A 12,697-nucleotide genomic window follows, 5' to 3' on the forward strand; every position below is an offset into this window, starting at 1 on the left:
AATCTTTAAAAAAAATATGCACTAACGAACATGCATGGCAGCCAGTTTCAAACTTTATTTTGAATCATAATCACTTTCAAGATAAAAAAGTGTATTTTCATTTTTAGTCATACTTCAATGATTCAACAAACTTCAACTTTGGGTTTGTACTTCTTTGATTATCTTACATATTGACATTAAATATGATTTAATTTAGGCAAAACTTTTTTGGGTATTTTGTGGTAATCCGTGATTTAATTATTTGTCAAAGAAAACTTTAGAATATAATCCTCACCAGACGATCTCTTTCAGCAGTCTCTAACTTTTTCTGCTCTTTGCGGATCTGTATCTGTGCAATCTCCCTGTCCAGTACTTTGGTAATCTCTTGGTCGATTATTGCCGATGTTTTGAGGGCGACCTTACGTCTTGAATCGGATTTCTGAATCAAAGTATTCATAATCAACATTTTAACATACATGTATGATTAGAACATGGACAATTCCACGCATATGTATGGGTAAAGTGATATGATGATGGTGTGGTCAGAGATTGATGAGGAGGAAGAGAAAAAGATGGATATTGATGAAGATGATGATGATGATGAAGATTTTTTTAAACTAGAAAGCTTGTACTGATTAAAATTACGCCACAATTGAATCATATATTGCCTTATTAAACCTGATGAAATCAATGAATAATATCACAATTATTTTCAAAAACCTGGGAATCTTTCTTCCTTTTTTTCCTCAATCATCTTTGAAGCAAGCAAAGGACACTATTTATCATCTTGAATGACACGCTTGCGCCACATTTCAGTATTAATAAGATAAACACATCGTGTAGATTTTGAAACAGTTTTATTATGAGACATAAAAGACCACAATGATGACTTGAAAAGTACCTGATTTTGTTTCTGATTCTGAATTTGCTCCAGTAGATCGCTCTTTTCCTCCTTCCATTTCAGAGTTTCTCTTTCGAATTCTTCCTTATCTTGGGCTGCGGCAGCAATTCTTTGTTCTAGTTCCTGTAACACAATATGGATAGAATGAGTAATCAGTGCCGGGACAATGAAATAGATTCAGATATTATAAGAAAGTGTATGCTGTTTATGGAATTTCTTACTGAATGGCAGAAATAATTTCTAAGCTGAAGGTATAAATAAAAAGTTACCAAAAATAAACGATATCTCGGTAATAAAGAGGGCTAACTAATGCTAATTCTCGAATGCCCTTTGAGAGGTATTCTGACACTACATATTGATAATAGTACATTAAAACAATTTGTGAGAAAATCAAAACAAGAATTTCATATTTTGTTAATCGGAGGCATTACAATGCTTCGTGTTGATATTACAATAGAACGATTTCTGAAAAAAATGAAAATAAAAACTTCTCGTTTTGTGAGAGGCATTATTTAATTCCTTGACATCGCTTCATGCTTTGCTTGACTGAAATTAAAAAAAATACATAACAACTTTCACAACAGGATCGCTTAAAGGAAGTTAAAAATTTAAATGAAACCCCCAAAATATAGACAAAAAAGAAGGACTACTATTGAAAAAAATCCATATTTATAACTAAAATCATATCATGTTTTAAGAAACATGATTTTTCTAATAATTACAATTACAGGTCATACATACCTTGCATTGATTTTGCACAGACTCGAGTGAGATGGAAAGGGTGGAATTTTCTTCCTTCAACTTTGTAGAAAATTCTTGATTTTCAACTTCTACCTCTAAACAATTCAGTTTGTCTTCTAGATTCTGTTAAAATCAATGAGATATGAACTTTATTCACATATGAAATTTCCTTTTAAAAGCGGGAAGATTTCCTTCCAATTAGCATCAGGGTGTATATATAGAGTTGTGACCTTATTAGTTACTCTATTTTTATACAGTGATAAATTGATAAAGATCGAATGGTGGTTTACATGTCGATTGAAGTATTGATAGGTTATGAACTCAAGAATCCTCTTAATTCTATATTTATTGTAATTGTTAAATATTAGAGGCCGCGTCAGACCAAAAGACGTTAAAAGATGGAAATTGCTGCTACCCTGCTTGGCATTCAACGATTGAAGGGATAGAGCCTCTTCGATCTGGCGCTATTTCGAACAATAAATTATGGATTTTCATCATTTTCATTTTTTCATCTATCTATCGAAACATACTATGTGATTTGTTTACTTACACGTCTCTCCTCGTACTCTTGTCCAATCTGAGATGATAGCTTGTAATTATCTTCAGCTAAGCTGTCTGCTAGAGTTTGAAACTCGAGCTTCTCACCTAGCAACAGTTCGCATTCTTGCTCCAGCTCCTAGGGCAAACCCATAACAAAATTGGTGAATGCAAGACAATCAGACAGAGTGACAGATTTTTGAAATCATGATTAGATTTAGAACCAATACTAGTATTATGCATCCTTTTTTCCCATTCCTTCTATATGACTTTAAAAAGAAATGATTACATTCAAGTTTTTTTTAATAATAACACTATTTTGATTACCTCCAAACGGAAAATGAATTATATTTATAATGTTAATAAATGTCTTTACTAGTTTCATTAACTAATTTTCACAACTTATTACCTGATATTTGTTGTTTGCCTCCTGAATTTTAGCCGACAGACCGTCTCCATTCTCTGTCTGATTGCTAGATTGTTTCTTGATGGTTTTCTTTCTCTGGAATGTTTGATCAAGCACCTACAGGATATGAATATTATTGCGTGTTCTTTAATCTGACACAATCATGGCGATCAACCTGAATAAATGTTCGTTTCAAAATTATCATAAATAATCCGGTACACAATTCATCTACGTGTTCCTTTTGTTCAAGAAAATATTAACATTCTACCATGGTTCGTTTTGGATCTCAATTATAAAACAAACATATCCTAGAGCAACCTAATACAGTAAAAAGAATAACTCGTACCTGACATTGTTGAGGGCTCTTCCTGAGTTCGAATTTAGGTCCGTGTCTTTCTATTTCAAAACTACTAGAGGGAGAGTGGTACGAATTGCTCTGGACAGATTTTATTTCTTGGTCCCATTCTAGATCTTGGCTCTCCTCAGTGAAGCAAGGCTTTGGTTTCTGGACTGGTATCTCTTGGTCCCATTCTAGTTCTTGGTTGTCATCCTGTGCGAAGTCCTGAATTGGTTCCTGGTCTAGATCTATCTCTTGGTCCCATTCTAGATCTTGACCCTCATCTGACAAACTATGCTCTCGACCCTAAGAATATATACATGTAAATCAATTCATTTCCAGGTATATGCATGTATACATGATGGTTGATATTCAAGAAAGGTTATTGAAATATCGTTGAATATGGATTAAGTTTTCTTCATAAAAACATATATTTTGTCTGTTGATTCATGTTACTTTAGATGTAGATGTTAGATATATTTTATACCCTTCTATGATTACCGTACTTTATTTGCAGTTTGTGTTATTCACCGACCGTTCCGTTTGTAATTAAGAAAGTTAATGTTGACAACATTTTTTCATCGCAAACAGTCTTTTCATATGTTGTTCAATTTTTTTAATTAGATAAATCAATGGGATTGTCTTAACGTAATGTTTTGTTATACTTTTAAATAATAGTAAAACTTATAATTTTACCTGATGATGGTTTTCATTGATCCTTGCTGACATGTTGTCTCTTTCCTTCTCCAAACTAACATTCAGAACTTGAAGTTGTTTCTTCTCTGCGTATACAGCCGCAAATCCTTCTTCCAAATCCTATCAATAAAGATTTCAATTATATCAAATTTCATCTACATAGCAATAACATATTTTTAAAGGATAGAAAACTGACTTTTGTCTCAAGATACAAAATAATTGTCATCAAGTAAGTGAAATTACTAGTAAGATTATCACACAGACGAGAATATCAGTAGTATTTCGATATTAGTTATATCACATTTTTATGTGAGCTTATCAGTCGTGGTAATAAAATGAAGATATTCTAAAAACTGTCCATAGTCATCTACATTCAGAAAGAATTTGTAAGATGTATATATAAGGTTCTTCCATTTTATGGGCTGTCATAAGAAAATAACACTTCAATATTATAGTACCTGATATTGTTTGCGAGCCTCACTGAGCTGGGTAGATAGATCACTTTTATCTTCTTCCAGACAATCAGCATTTGATTGGAGCTCTATTTTCTCTTCATTCAGAGTGAACAACTGATCGGTTAGTTCCTATAATTAAAATTGGATTGAAGTGGAATCAATTTGAGAATAAAGGTGACCAACTGATTGTTCAAATCATTTGTACAACATTTAAAAATATCATTATTGTAGGAGAAAGAGAAAGTGCATGGGAAAAGGCCAAAAGATATAAACTTTCCTGTGATAATTGATACTATTGATCTATGAAAGAAAGAAAGAAGGAAGGAAGGAAGGAAGGAGGGAGGGAAGAAAGAAAGAAATAAAGAAAGAAGGAAGGAAAGAGGGAGGGAGGGAAGGAGGGAGGGAGGGAGGGAGGGAGGGAGGGAGGGAGGGAGGGAGGGAGGGAGGGAGGGAGGGAGGGAGGGAGGGAGGGAGGGAGGGAGGGAGGGAGGGAGGGAGGGAGGGAGGGAGGGAGGGAGGGAGGGAGGGAGGGAGGGAGGGAGGGAGGGAGGGAGGGAGGGAGGGAGGGAGGGAGGGAGGGAGGGAGGGAGGGAGGGAGGGAGGGAGGGAGGGAGGGAGGGAGGGGAGGGGGGAGGGGGAGGGGAGGGAGGGGAGGGGAGGGGAGGGGAGGGGAGGGGAGGGAGGGGAGGGGAGGGAGGGAGGGGAGGGAGGGAGGGAGGGAGGGAGGGAGGGAGGGAGGGAGGGAGGGAGGGAGGGAGGGAGGGAGGGAGGGAGGGAGGGAGGGAGGGAGGGAGGGAGGGAGGGAGGGAGGGAGGGAGGGAGGGAGGGAGGGAGGGAGGGAGGGAGGGAGGGAGGGAGGGAGGGAGGGAGGGAGGGAGGGAGGGAAGGAAGGAAGGAAGGAAGGAAGAGAGAGAGAGAAAGAAATAATAATTCAAAGAAAGAGAAAATATTTCAAACTCACAAATCTTTTTAACGAGCAGATTGGAGTCATCAGTTTTAACTAACCTTATTTTCCTTCTGGATGTCTTCGAGTTGAGAAGAAAGTTTTCCCTTTTCTTCGTTTATGATATCCAAACGATTTTCTAATTCCTGGCGCTGTTGAGATGCCCTGGCGAACTTTTCCTCTGCCTTCTATTAAAAACAACAAAACCGAAAACTGAAAATTATCATCACGTGATTTCGATGATGAATATTCATGAGGAAAGTGTAAATGAACAAACATCCGTTTTGAAGGAAGAAAAAGGAAATGAAATAACCAAGTGGTTTTTAAAGGAAAGACAAAACAAAGTCAAGATCAATCGATTGATTGGTAGGTTGTTGGTTGGTTGGGTCGTTGGTTGACGAAATGATAAATACCGATTTCATATCATTTCATAAATTAAAATCTTAACAAGTAATTATAAAGTTATCTGTAAAAGTGCTTGGAGAGGTCGCAGCAATGTCACGTCGTTACCATGTCTTAAGCACAATATAAAGGCAATAATTATCAACATTATTATGATTATGGATATTAGAATGATTCAAGTTACCTCACACTCTTGATGACTTTGTTCCAATTCTTTGGAGATTTCAGTCATTTTGGTTTTCAAGTCAGCGATCTTTTCTTGAAGCTTCTCAATTTCTTGAGTCAAGGCTGTAATCTTTCCATCATCCTGTAAAATATTTTAGTTTTATTTCTTTGTTTACCATGTTTTAACGCTTATATTATCATTCTCAACTTACATAGCAAAAATACTGTAAGATATCGAATACAAATCTTATCATTAGTAATGAGAGCTTGATATTTAAATGAAAATGATGAGGCAACTTCCTGATGACGCCTAATAATACAGACGAGACAAGACCACTTTTGTTTCTACAATACGATACATGCCAACTTCGGTACAATTCAATTTTTATATATATTGTAGATTATAACTGTTGACTAATGCTCAAATTCAAATACCCTTTTTTTCTAAAAACAAATGAATTTAAGAATGATTTTTACCTCTTGGGTTACGTCTGGGTTGGTGATCTTCTTCTTGCGAAATATATTCTTGGTCGTCATTCGATGTTTCGCCTTTTCATCCTGAAATTAAGATTTGAAATGATCAAATAGTACTTTCTTTCGCATGGATCTCATGAAAAAGCGCTATATAAGATTAAGTTATTATCAACTGTAATGTTTAAATGTACTTTTGATTATCCATTTATATAGATTTGCTAATTCTAATGTTAAAAGATATTTTCCCCCTTTCGGTCAGAATCATGCTCGGATATTGTTGGTAATTAATACGACGATGTTTCAATTACACATATTCATTATCAAGAATAAATACTTTTTCTTGACTTCCCAGTTTTTCCACTCTTACCTTGAGTTTTGTCTTGAGATGTTTTAGGCCCGATTTGAGATGAGAAACCTTACTTTCATTGCGGAGTTTTTCTTCAAAAAGATCTGATTTCTCCCGCAATGAGGACTGTGTAAAAGCAGTAAAACAATGATTTAATTACTTTTTAGTGTTCATTATACTTTTTTATTACACGTAATTTATTTTTCTCTTATCAGTTCATTCAATTTTCCCTTTGTTTTTATCCCCTCATTTATATTGCATCTTCTTCGTTGTTATTATTTTTGTGTGTTTTTCTTTTCATGTTCTTCTCCTTATTGTTATATAATTTATTCGGTTTTATATTCAAATCGTGTCTTTCTAGAGAGTTTAAAACAAAGATTGCCTACTTGTAATCGTTCCGTAGTACGCCTGAGTAGGAGATCGGTTGTTTCATACTGATCAGCACATTTCTGAATCAAAGAGATGGATTCATGACGTTGATTGATCAAACCCTGTATGACGAAATAAAACAAATAATAATTTGATTTAAAGGTGTTTGGAAACAAGTTTTCATTAAAAAAAAAAACAAATATGAAAATAATTTACATGTACACTTCTTTCCGCTATTATGTAGTAAATTTTGCTGTTATTCTAAATTCGGTAAGGCAGTTGTTAAAGTGTTACTGTATCTGAACGTAGGTCATTAGAAAACATATTGCCATCTTCTTTCTCCATTTATATAGAAATACAAATTCACATCTAGAGTCTATATTGAATTGATTTTCTACTGTAAAGTGAGCATAAAGGAAATAAAACGTAGCTATACCTTGAGGAGTTTTGCCAAATTTTCTTTCTTTTTCTCGATCTGGTTGATATCAGTTTCATGCTGTGAGATCAGATTGTCTTTCTCTTGATTCAAGCGCTAAAAGGAGACAAGAAAAAGAGAAAATCAGTAATGATGACGTCATGATTTGCAGCTTGTTAATACCAAATTATGATAAACGGACTTAACCTTTCGATTTAACATTATTTTTTTTGCGAAAAGATAAATTTCCTCAGCTATTAGGTTGAATAATATATGAAAATAGTAAAATACTTGCACTTATATTTAATAACTTTTAATGAAAACATACGAAATAAAAGAGCTGTATAGAGGGAAATAATGTTTATAATTGTAATTATAGGTTAGGATGATTACCTTGAGTTGTTGACCTAGTTCTGATTTTTGTCTGAGCAACTCAACGACTTTTCTTTCTACCAGCACATTGTTGTTGCTGGCTTGATCATTTCCCTGGTGGTTCTAAAAAGAAAGAGAAAAAAGTGCGAAGTGCTTATTGGCATTTCGATACAATTTAATCAAATTTGCTTTTAATGGGGGGGGGGGAGTGATTACATTTCTAAACAACAGATATTTCTCCCCAAAAAATCAAGAAACTGGCAATATCATACATTTCACTTATTGTACACAAGTCATTATTACGATGCATTCCTTATTCTAAATTCTAATTATTTAACTACTAAACTAAACCACCCAATCTATTACACAAGTCAAAAGAAAACCATTTTACCTGGAGTTGTGAAGTTAGATCTTTCTTCTCCTGTTCCAGATCCGAGATCTTTCTTTCCAAAGTCAAAACAAGGCTGCTACCTTTACTCTCTGTTCGGTCATGAGCCTATACATGAAACAAGAGTTACAGTGTTTTATTAATACATTTCATTATTAATGATACTCAATTAAAATCAGGTTATTTTTTGTATCAAATTTTATATACATGAAATGATGGAAATTATTTGGGTACACGTACCTTTGGTGTTGTGAAGTCATAACCGCTCTTCCAAGAGAACTCTGTAGTATTGTGATCACGTGACTCAGATTTGGGATGCTCTGTCTTGGAGTCCTTTGATTTCAGGCTCTGAAGTTGATTGAGTAAAAATTAATCACATATTACGATTTTTATTTATCTAATTGCATTTTAATTGCATAATTGAATTTTATCTATAAATCTGGTGCTCTCATCTTTTTTCTTTCTTTCTTTTTTTCTTTCTTTCTTTCTTTCTTCTCTCTCTCTCTCTCTCTCTCTCTCTCTTCCTCTCCTTCTCTCTTTTTTGGGGGTCTAATTTTTTTACTGATTTTTGTTTACTGATTCTTATTTTTTAACAATCACTCATTAATTTTCAAGGTTTTTTTATAATAATAACAGAACCCTCAGGAAAACCAGCTTTTAATTTTTGTATTTCACATATTTATATATTTATCTTGCCATTTGTTTCTTCTCGTAACATATTCTCGTATATTTTACCTTTTTTTATTGTTTTGGGTTTTTTCTGTATCTCATATAATGTCCGGTTACTATGTTTTTATATTGTATTTTTTTTGCTGATAAGGCCACCCTGTTTAAAATAATATTCGAGAATAAATAAATAAATAAATAGACTCCTTTCTCCCTCTATTATTCATTAATTTTCAATTCAACCCCTCACCCCCTCTCTCTCTCTCTCACCCTCTCTGTTTCTTTTTTTTCTCTCTCTTTTTCTCTCCGCCTCTCTCGTATACCTCTTACTTTCTCTTCTCTTCATTTCTATCTCAATCTCTTCCATCATGAAATAATTGAATTACTTGATAATACCTCAAATATTGTCTCCAGTTCTAGTTTTTCTCTCTGCAAGATGGCGATTTCTTTCTCCAGCTCTAAGATATGATTGTCTTTTTTAGGCTCGTTCACTTGGAGTTTCTATTCACATAAAGATGGATGAAAATAATAAGTGAAAGTGTTCAGATGAACTGTTAAAGTTTCCTGCCTTTTTATTAAAATAATATGCTTTCATTAGCATTACAATAAAGCAATTTGTAGTCAAGTTAGATTATGATTTCCTGATATTAATGTCTTTAATTTTTCATTACAGCAACTTGTTGCTTGCTTTTGCCTCGTAATTGGAAACAATTTTTATGTATTTCTATTATTCTATTATTTAATGTTAATTTCTAAAGATTACTTTATTGTGAAAAAAAAACAAAGATCTATGAGATCCGAATGATTCATCACAATTAAATATAGTCCCTGTTCTTTTTTTTGTGTGTCTGAATTCGTTAGAATTTACTCAAGATTCATTATTTCTAAAGTTTATTATTATACCATATAAACTGAATAAATACAGTATTTCTGAAATACCTTCAACGCTTCAAGTGCGCCATCTTTCTGAACTTTCATATCACCAAGTTCCAGTTTGAGAGACAGAACTTGAGCGTTTGTCTGAAATTCAGCTGTCCGCAGGCTCTGGGGGGAAAAGGGCAACAGCATGCTGATATTGAATAGGTAGGAATTAATTCAGTCAGGCTCTGAAGTGAAAAATTTAACATTCACGGAATAAGCGAAGATAAAGAAATAAAAGAGAAGAATCCCAAACAAAAGTGGGTTTGTTTATCTTTACCTCAAGTTGTGATTCCAGTTCCTTCTTTTGTTGCTCCCAGTTGGCAACGTCGTCTACCTTGGCATTTTCTGATGCCTGAAAAATATCAGAAAGGAGAAATAATTAATTACACTTAATGTGTCGTTTTTCTTTCAGGAGATTCAGGATAGTATTTTCCACTTATCAAATGTCATTGTATAGGAGTTGGGTTTTATAACATTACAAAATATTATGTGAATTGTTTCTATATAGAAACGCTTAAGAATTTATCATCAGTTTCACAGTTTCACAGCCTCTCCCGTTTTCTTTTCGACTTTTCTTATGTTTTTTTAAGTTATCATTTATACAGTATAATAAGATTGTTGATATGTCATGTATACCTTGATCTGTAGATTAAGGAACTGGTTAAGTTGTTTTGTATCATCCAGCTCTGTTTGAAGGTTTGAAACAATTTCTCCGGCTTCCTCGTAGCGCTGAAGCAAACCCTTGAAAATGAAATGAAATTGATAGAGACAATTTAATTTCAATGTTCTGTATTAATCCATTTATATTTCACTACCACCGTATAATAACTTGAGACATTTCTTTTTTTATAAACAATCAAGCATCTACTAGTCAAATTTTCAAAAACATAAACGATTTAAAATAAAACATCTTACGTAGGCCTACAAGAAAAATCACCATTTTGTTTGTTGGGGGGGGGGGTTGTCACAGTTTATATCATTCATTTCGCAAGCTTATTATAGATGGCTCGGCCTTTCCTCCTTTGTAAGAATCGTTATTCTCACCTCGATTTCAAGTGCTTTCCTGTCGTTGCCAATTTGAAGATCACGGATCTTGTGTTCCAGATCGCTGACAAGGTTGGTAGCTGACTTGAGTTTTTCTTGGGATTGCTATCATTGTGAAATAAAAGATTATTAGTTAATCATTGTTAATGAAGAGTGAGATTTTTCAGAGCAGTCTCTGAATCTGATTGATACTATTTTGATTATCTGTTTCTGCTGTAAATATTGTAAGTATTTTTAAAAAGAAAACTATATTACCTCCAGGTCAAGGGTCAGATAGTTGTTCCTTTTCTTGAGATCGTCCATTTCTTTCTCGAGTTCGACGATTCGATTGGTGTTCGTCTTCTCAAGATCCTGGACATTCTGCCAAAAGAGAAAAAAAAATCACAAAAGTTATCTTCTAGATTTATCATACTATCCGTTTTTACGATATGATCATAATAAATTAACATCATCATGTGTATTATGTCTGTTATCGCTATAAAATCAAAATATATACATGTATCTCTCTCTCTCTCTCTTTCTCTCTTTGAATGAGATATATTTTATACCTTTATCTCCTCCTTCTTGACCTTGACCATGTCCTTGAGATTGATGACGTCATTCTTCATTGATGTGAAGGTGTCTTTCATCTCTTTGACTATGGTTGAGATGTTTGAGTTGGATGTGTCCACGTCCATCGCTCCAGCAAGATCCTGCTCATAAAACAAATTATTCGTCTTCAATAATGAGAACTATTAAAACAGGATAAAGAAATCTTTATTAAAAATCTTAATGGTTTGATTCATTATTCGTGTTTTCCATTTATTTTTTTCTGCATTATTTTAAAACCGCTGAACAATCTGAAGATTTATCACACTTTATAGGGTTTTCTTATTTCAGCACTTTTCCATGTTCGATTCAACACTTAATTTTTAAGCGTGTATCTATCTATTTATCTATCTTTCTTTCTATCTATATATCTATCTATCTAACTATTTATCTATCTTTCTTTATAGGTAAATTAACAGTATTTTAACCTCTCTTACCAAGACAGACCCTTTAAGATTTTCTATGGGGCCTTCGGTTGAAAGAGTGTGGCCATTCTCTTTCAGTTCCTAAAAAGTAAACAAAAAGTAAACAAAAAACACTACAAGATTATTAAAATGCTGATAGCATAATTGCGTTAAAAACGTTTTAAAATATAATAATTTATGATTACGCCTTATTCTGCTCAGTAGTATTTATAAATTCATTAAAATGTAAATGTTACTTCAAGATTTTCTTTTTTCCACCTTATTTCACAAATGTCCCTTTATTTGCCCCTCAAGACACTATATCACGCCACTTTTGTTCTTGATATTGACTTTCTAGCTGAGATGACAACACACAAATTAAGAAATGATTTTTATGATCAATATAAGAAAATAATTATAGATTTTTATTTTGTTATTTTACCTGGATCTTATTCTGAAGCTTTTTTATGACGTGGCGCTGTCTGCTCCATGTTGAGCTAAAGTAATTAGCAAGACCGTCTGGAGAATGATGACCGGATACTCCAGCAATGTCTTTGCAGGTCTTTAAGAGGACCTCGTTCCCCTTTGAATAAAAAAGAAATAATAATTCCAGAACAAGTCTCAATTTATTCATTTATTCATTCATTCATTCATTTATTTACTTATTTATTTATTTATCTATCTATCTATCTATCTATTTATTCATTCATTCATTTATTTACGTATTTATTTATTTATCTATCTTTTTATTCATCTATTTATTTATTTATTTATTTATTTATCTATTATTCGAAATTTCTGTTTTTCTGAAAATGTACTGAAAAATTATATTGCAACTTAACAATTTACATAGAATTTCATAAGTTTAGAAGTAACATTTTTTTGTTTTAACAATGGTTGAATAAATAAATGTAAATCTACTTAAATCATTTACTTGTGATTCCCAAGCATGTTCGATCCAACGTTTAATGCGAATTACCCCCGGACTATTTCTAAATATTTCAAAATTTCTTAAATTCATTTCTACAAGCTTGGAGTTTATACCTTAAGCTGTTCTGTCATCCACTTGATCTTGTTGTCTGTACTTGACATCTTTAGTCTTAGTTTACAGACCGTATCTGCCGGGGTGGTTGAAGGCTCAAGATCAA

At 33.5% G+C, this 12,697-nt stretch overlaps 1 protein-coding gene across 1 annotated transcript; it reads right to left on the reverse strand.

Annotated features, from left to right (window-relative positions):
• Positions 1 to 274: 274 nt before the first annotated feature.
• On the reverse strand, positions 275 to 12,641 carry LOC129261795 (girdin-like; the record flags this gene model as incomplete). The annotated part of the gene is made up of 26 exons (XM_064115630.1): positions 12,594 to 12,641; positions 11,992 to 12,132; positions 11,583 to 11,651; positions 11,106 to 11,288; positions 10,813 to 10,917; positions 10,558 to 10,662; positions 10,150 to 10,254; positions 9,791 to 9,865; positions 9,532 to 9,636; positions 8,989 to 9,093; positions 8,167 to 8,274; positions 7,560 to 7,661; positions 7,188 to 7,283; positions 6,769 to 6,831; positions 6,404 to 6,508; positions 6,040 to 6,120; positions 5,582 to 5,704; positions 5,058 to 5,183; positions 4,056 to 4,181; positions 3,598 to 3,717; positions 2,911 to 3,207; positions 2,568 to 2,681; positions 2,172 to 2,297; positions 1,622 to 1,744; positions 881 to 1,003; positions 275 to 418 (listed from the first exon to the last, which is right to left on the reverse strand). Coding segments are annotated over exons 1-26 (3,018 nt in total), but the record flags the coding sequence as incomplete, so codon positions are not given.
• Positions 12,642 to 12,697: the final 56 nt, after the last annotated feature.

This window comes from Lytechinus pictus, unplaced genomic scaffold (genome assembly GCF_037042905.1).
Source record: "Lytechinus pictus isolate F3 Inbred unplaced genomic scaffold, Lp3.0 scaffold_365, whole genome shotgun sequence".
Taxonomy (NCBI): Eukaryota; Metazoa; Echinodermata; class Echinoidea; order Temnopleuroida; family Toxopneustidae; genus Lytechinus; species Lytechinus pictus.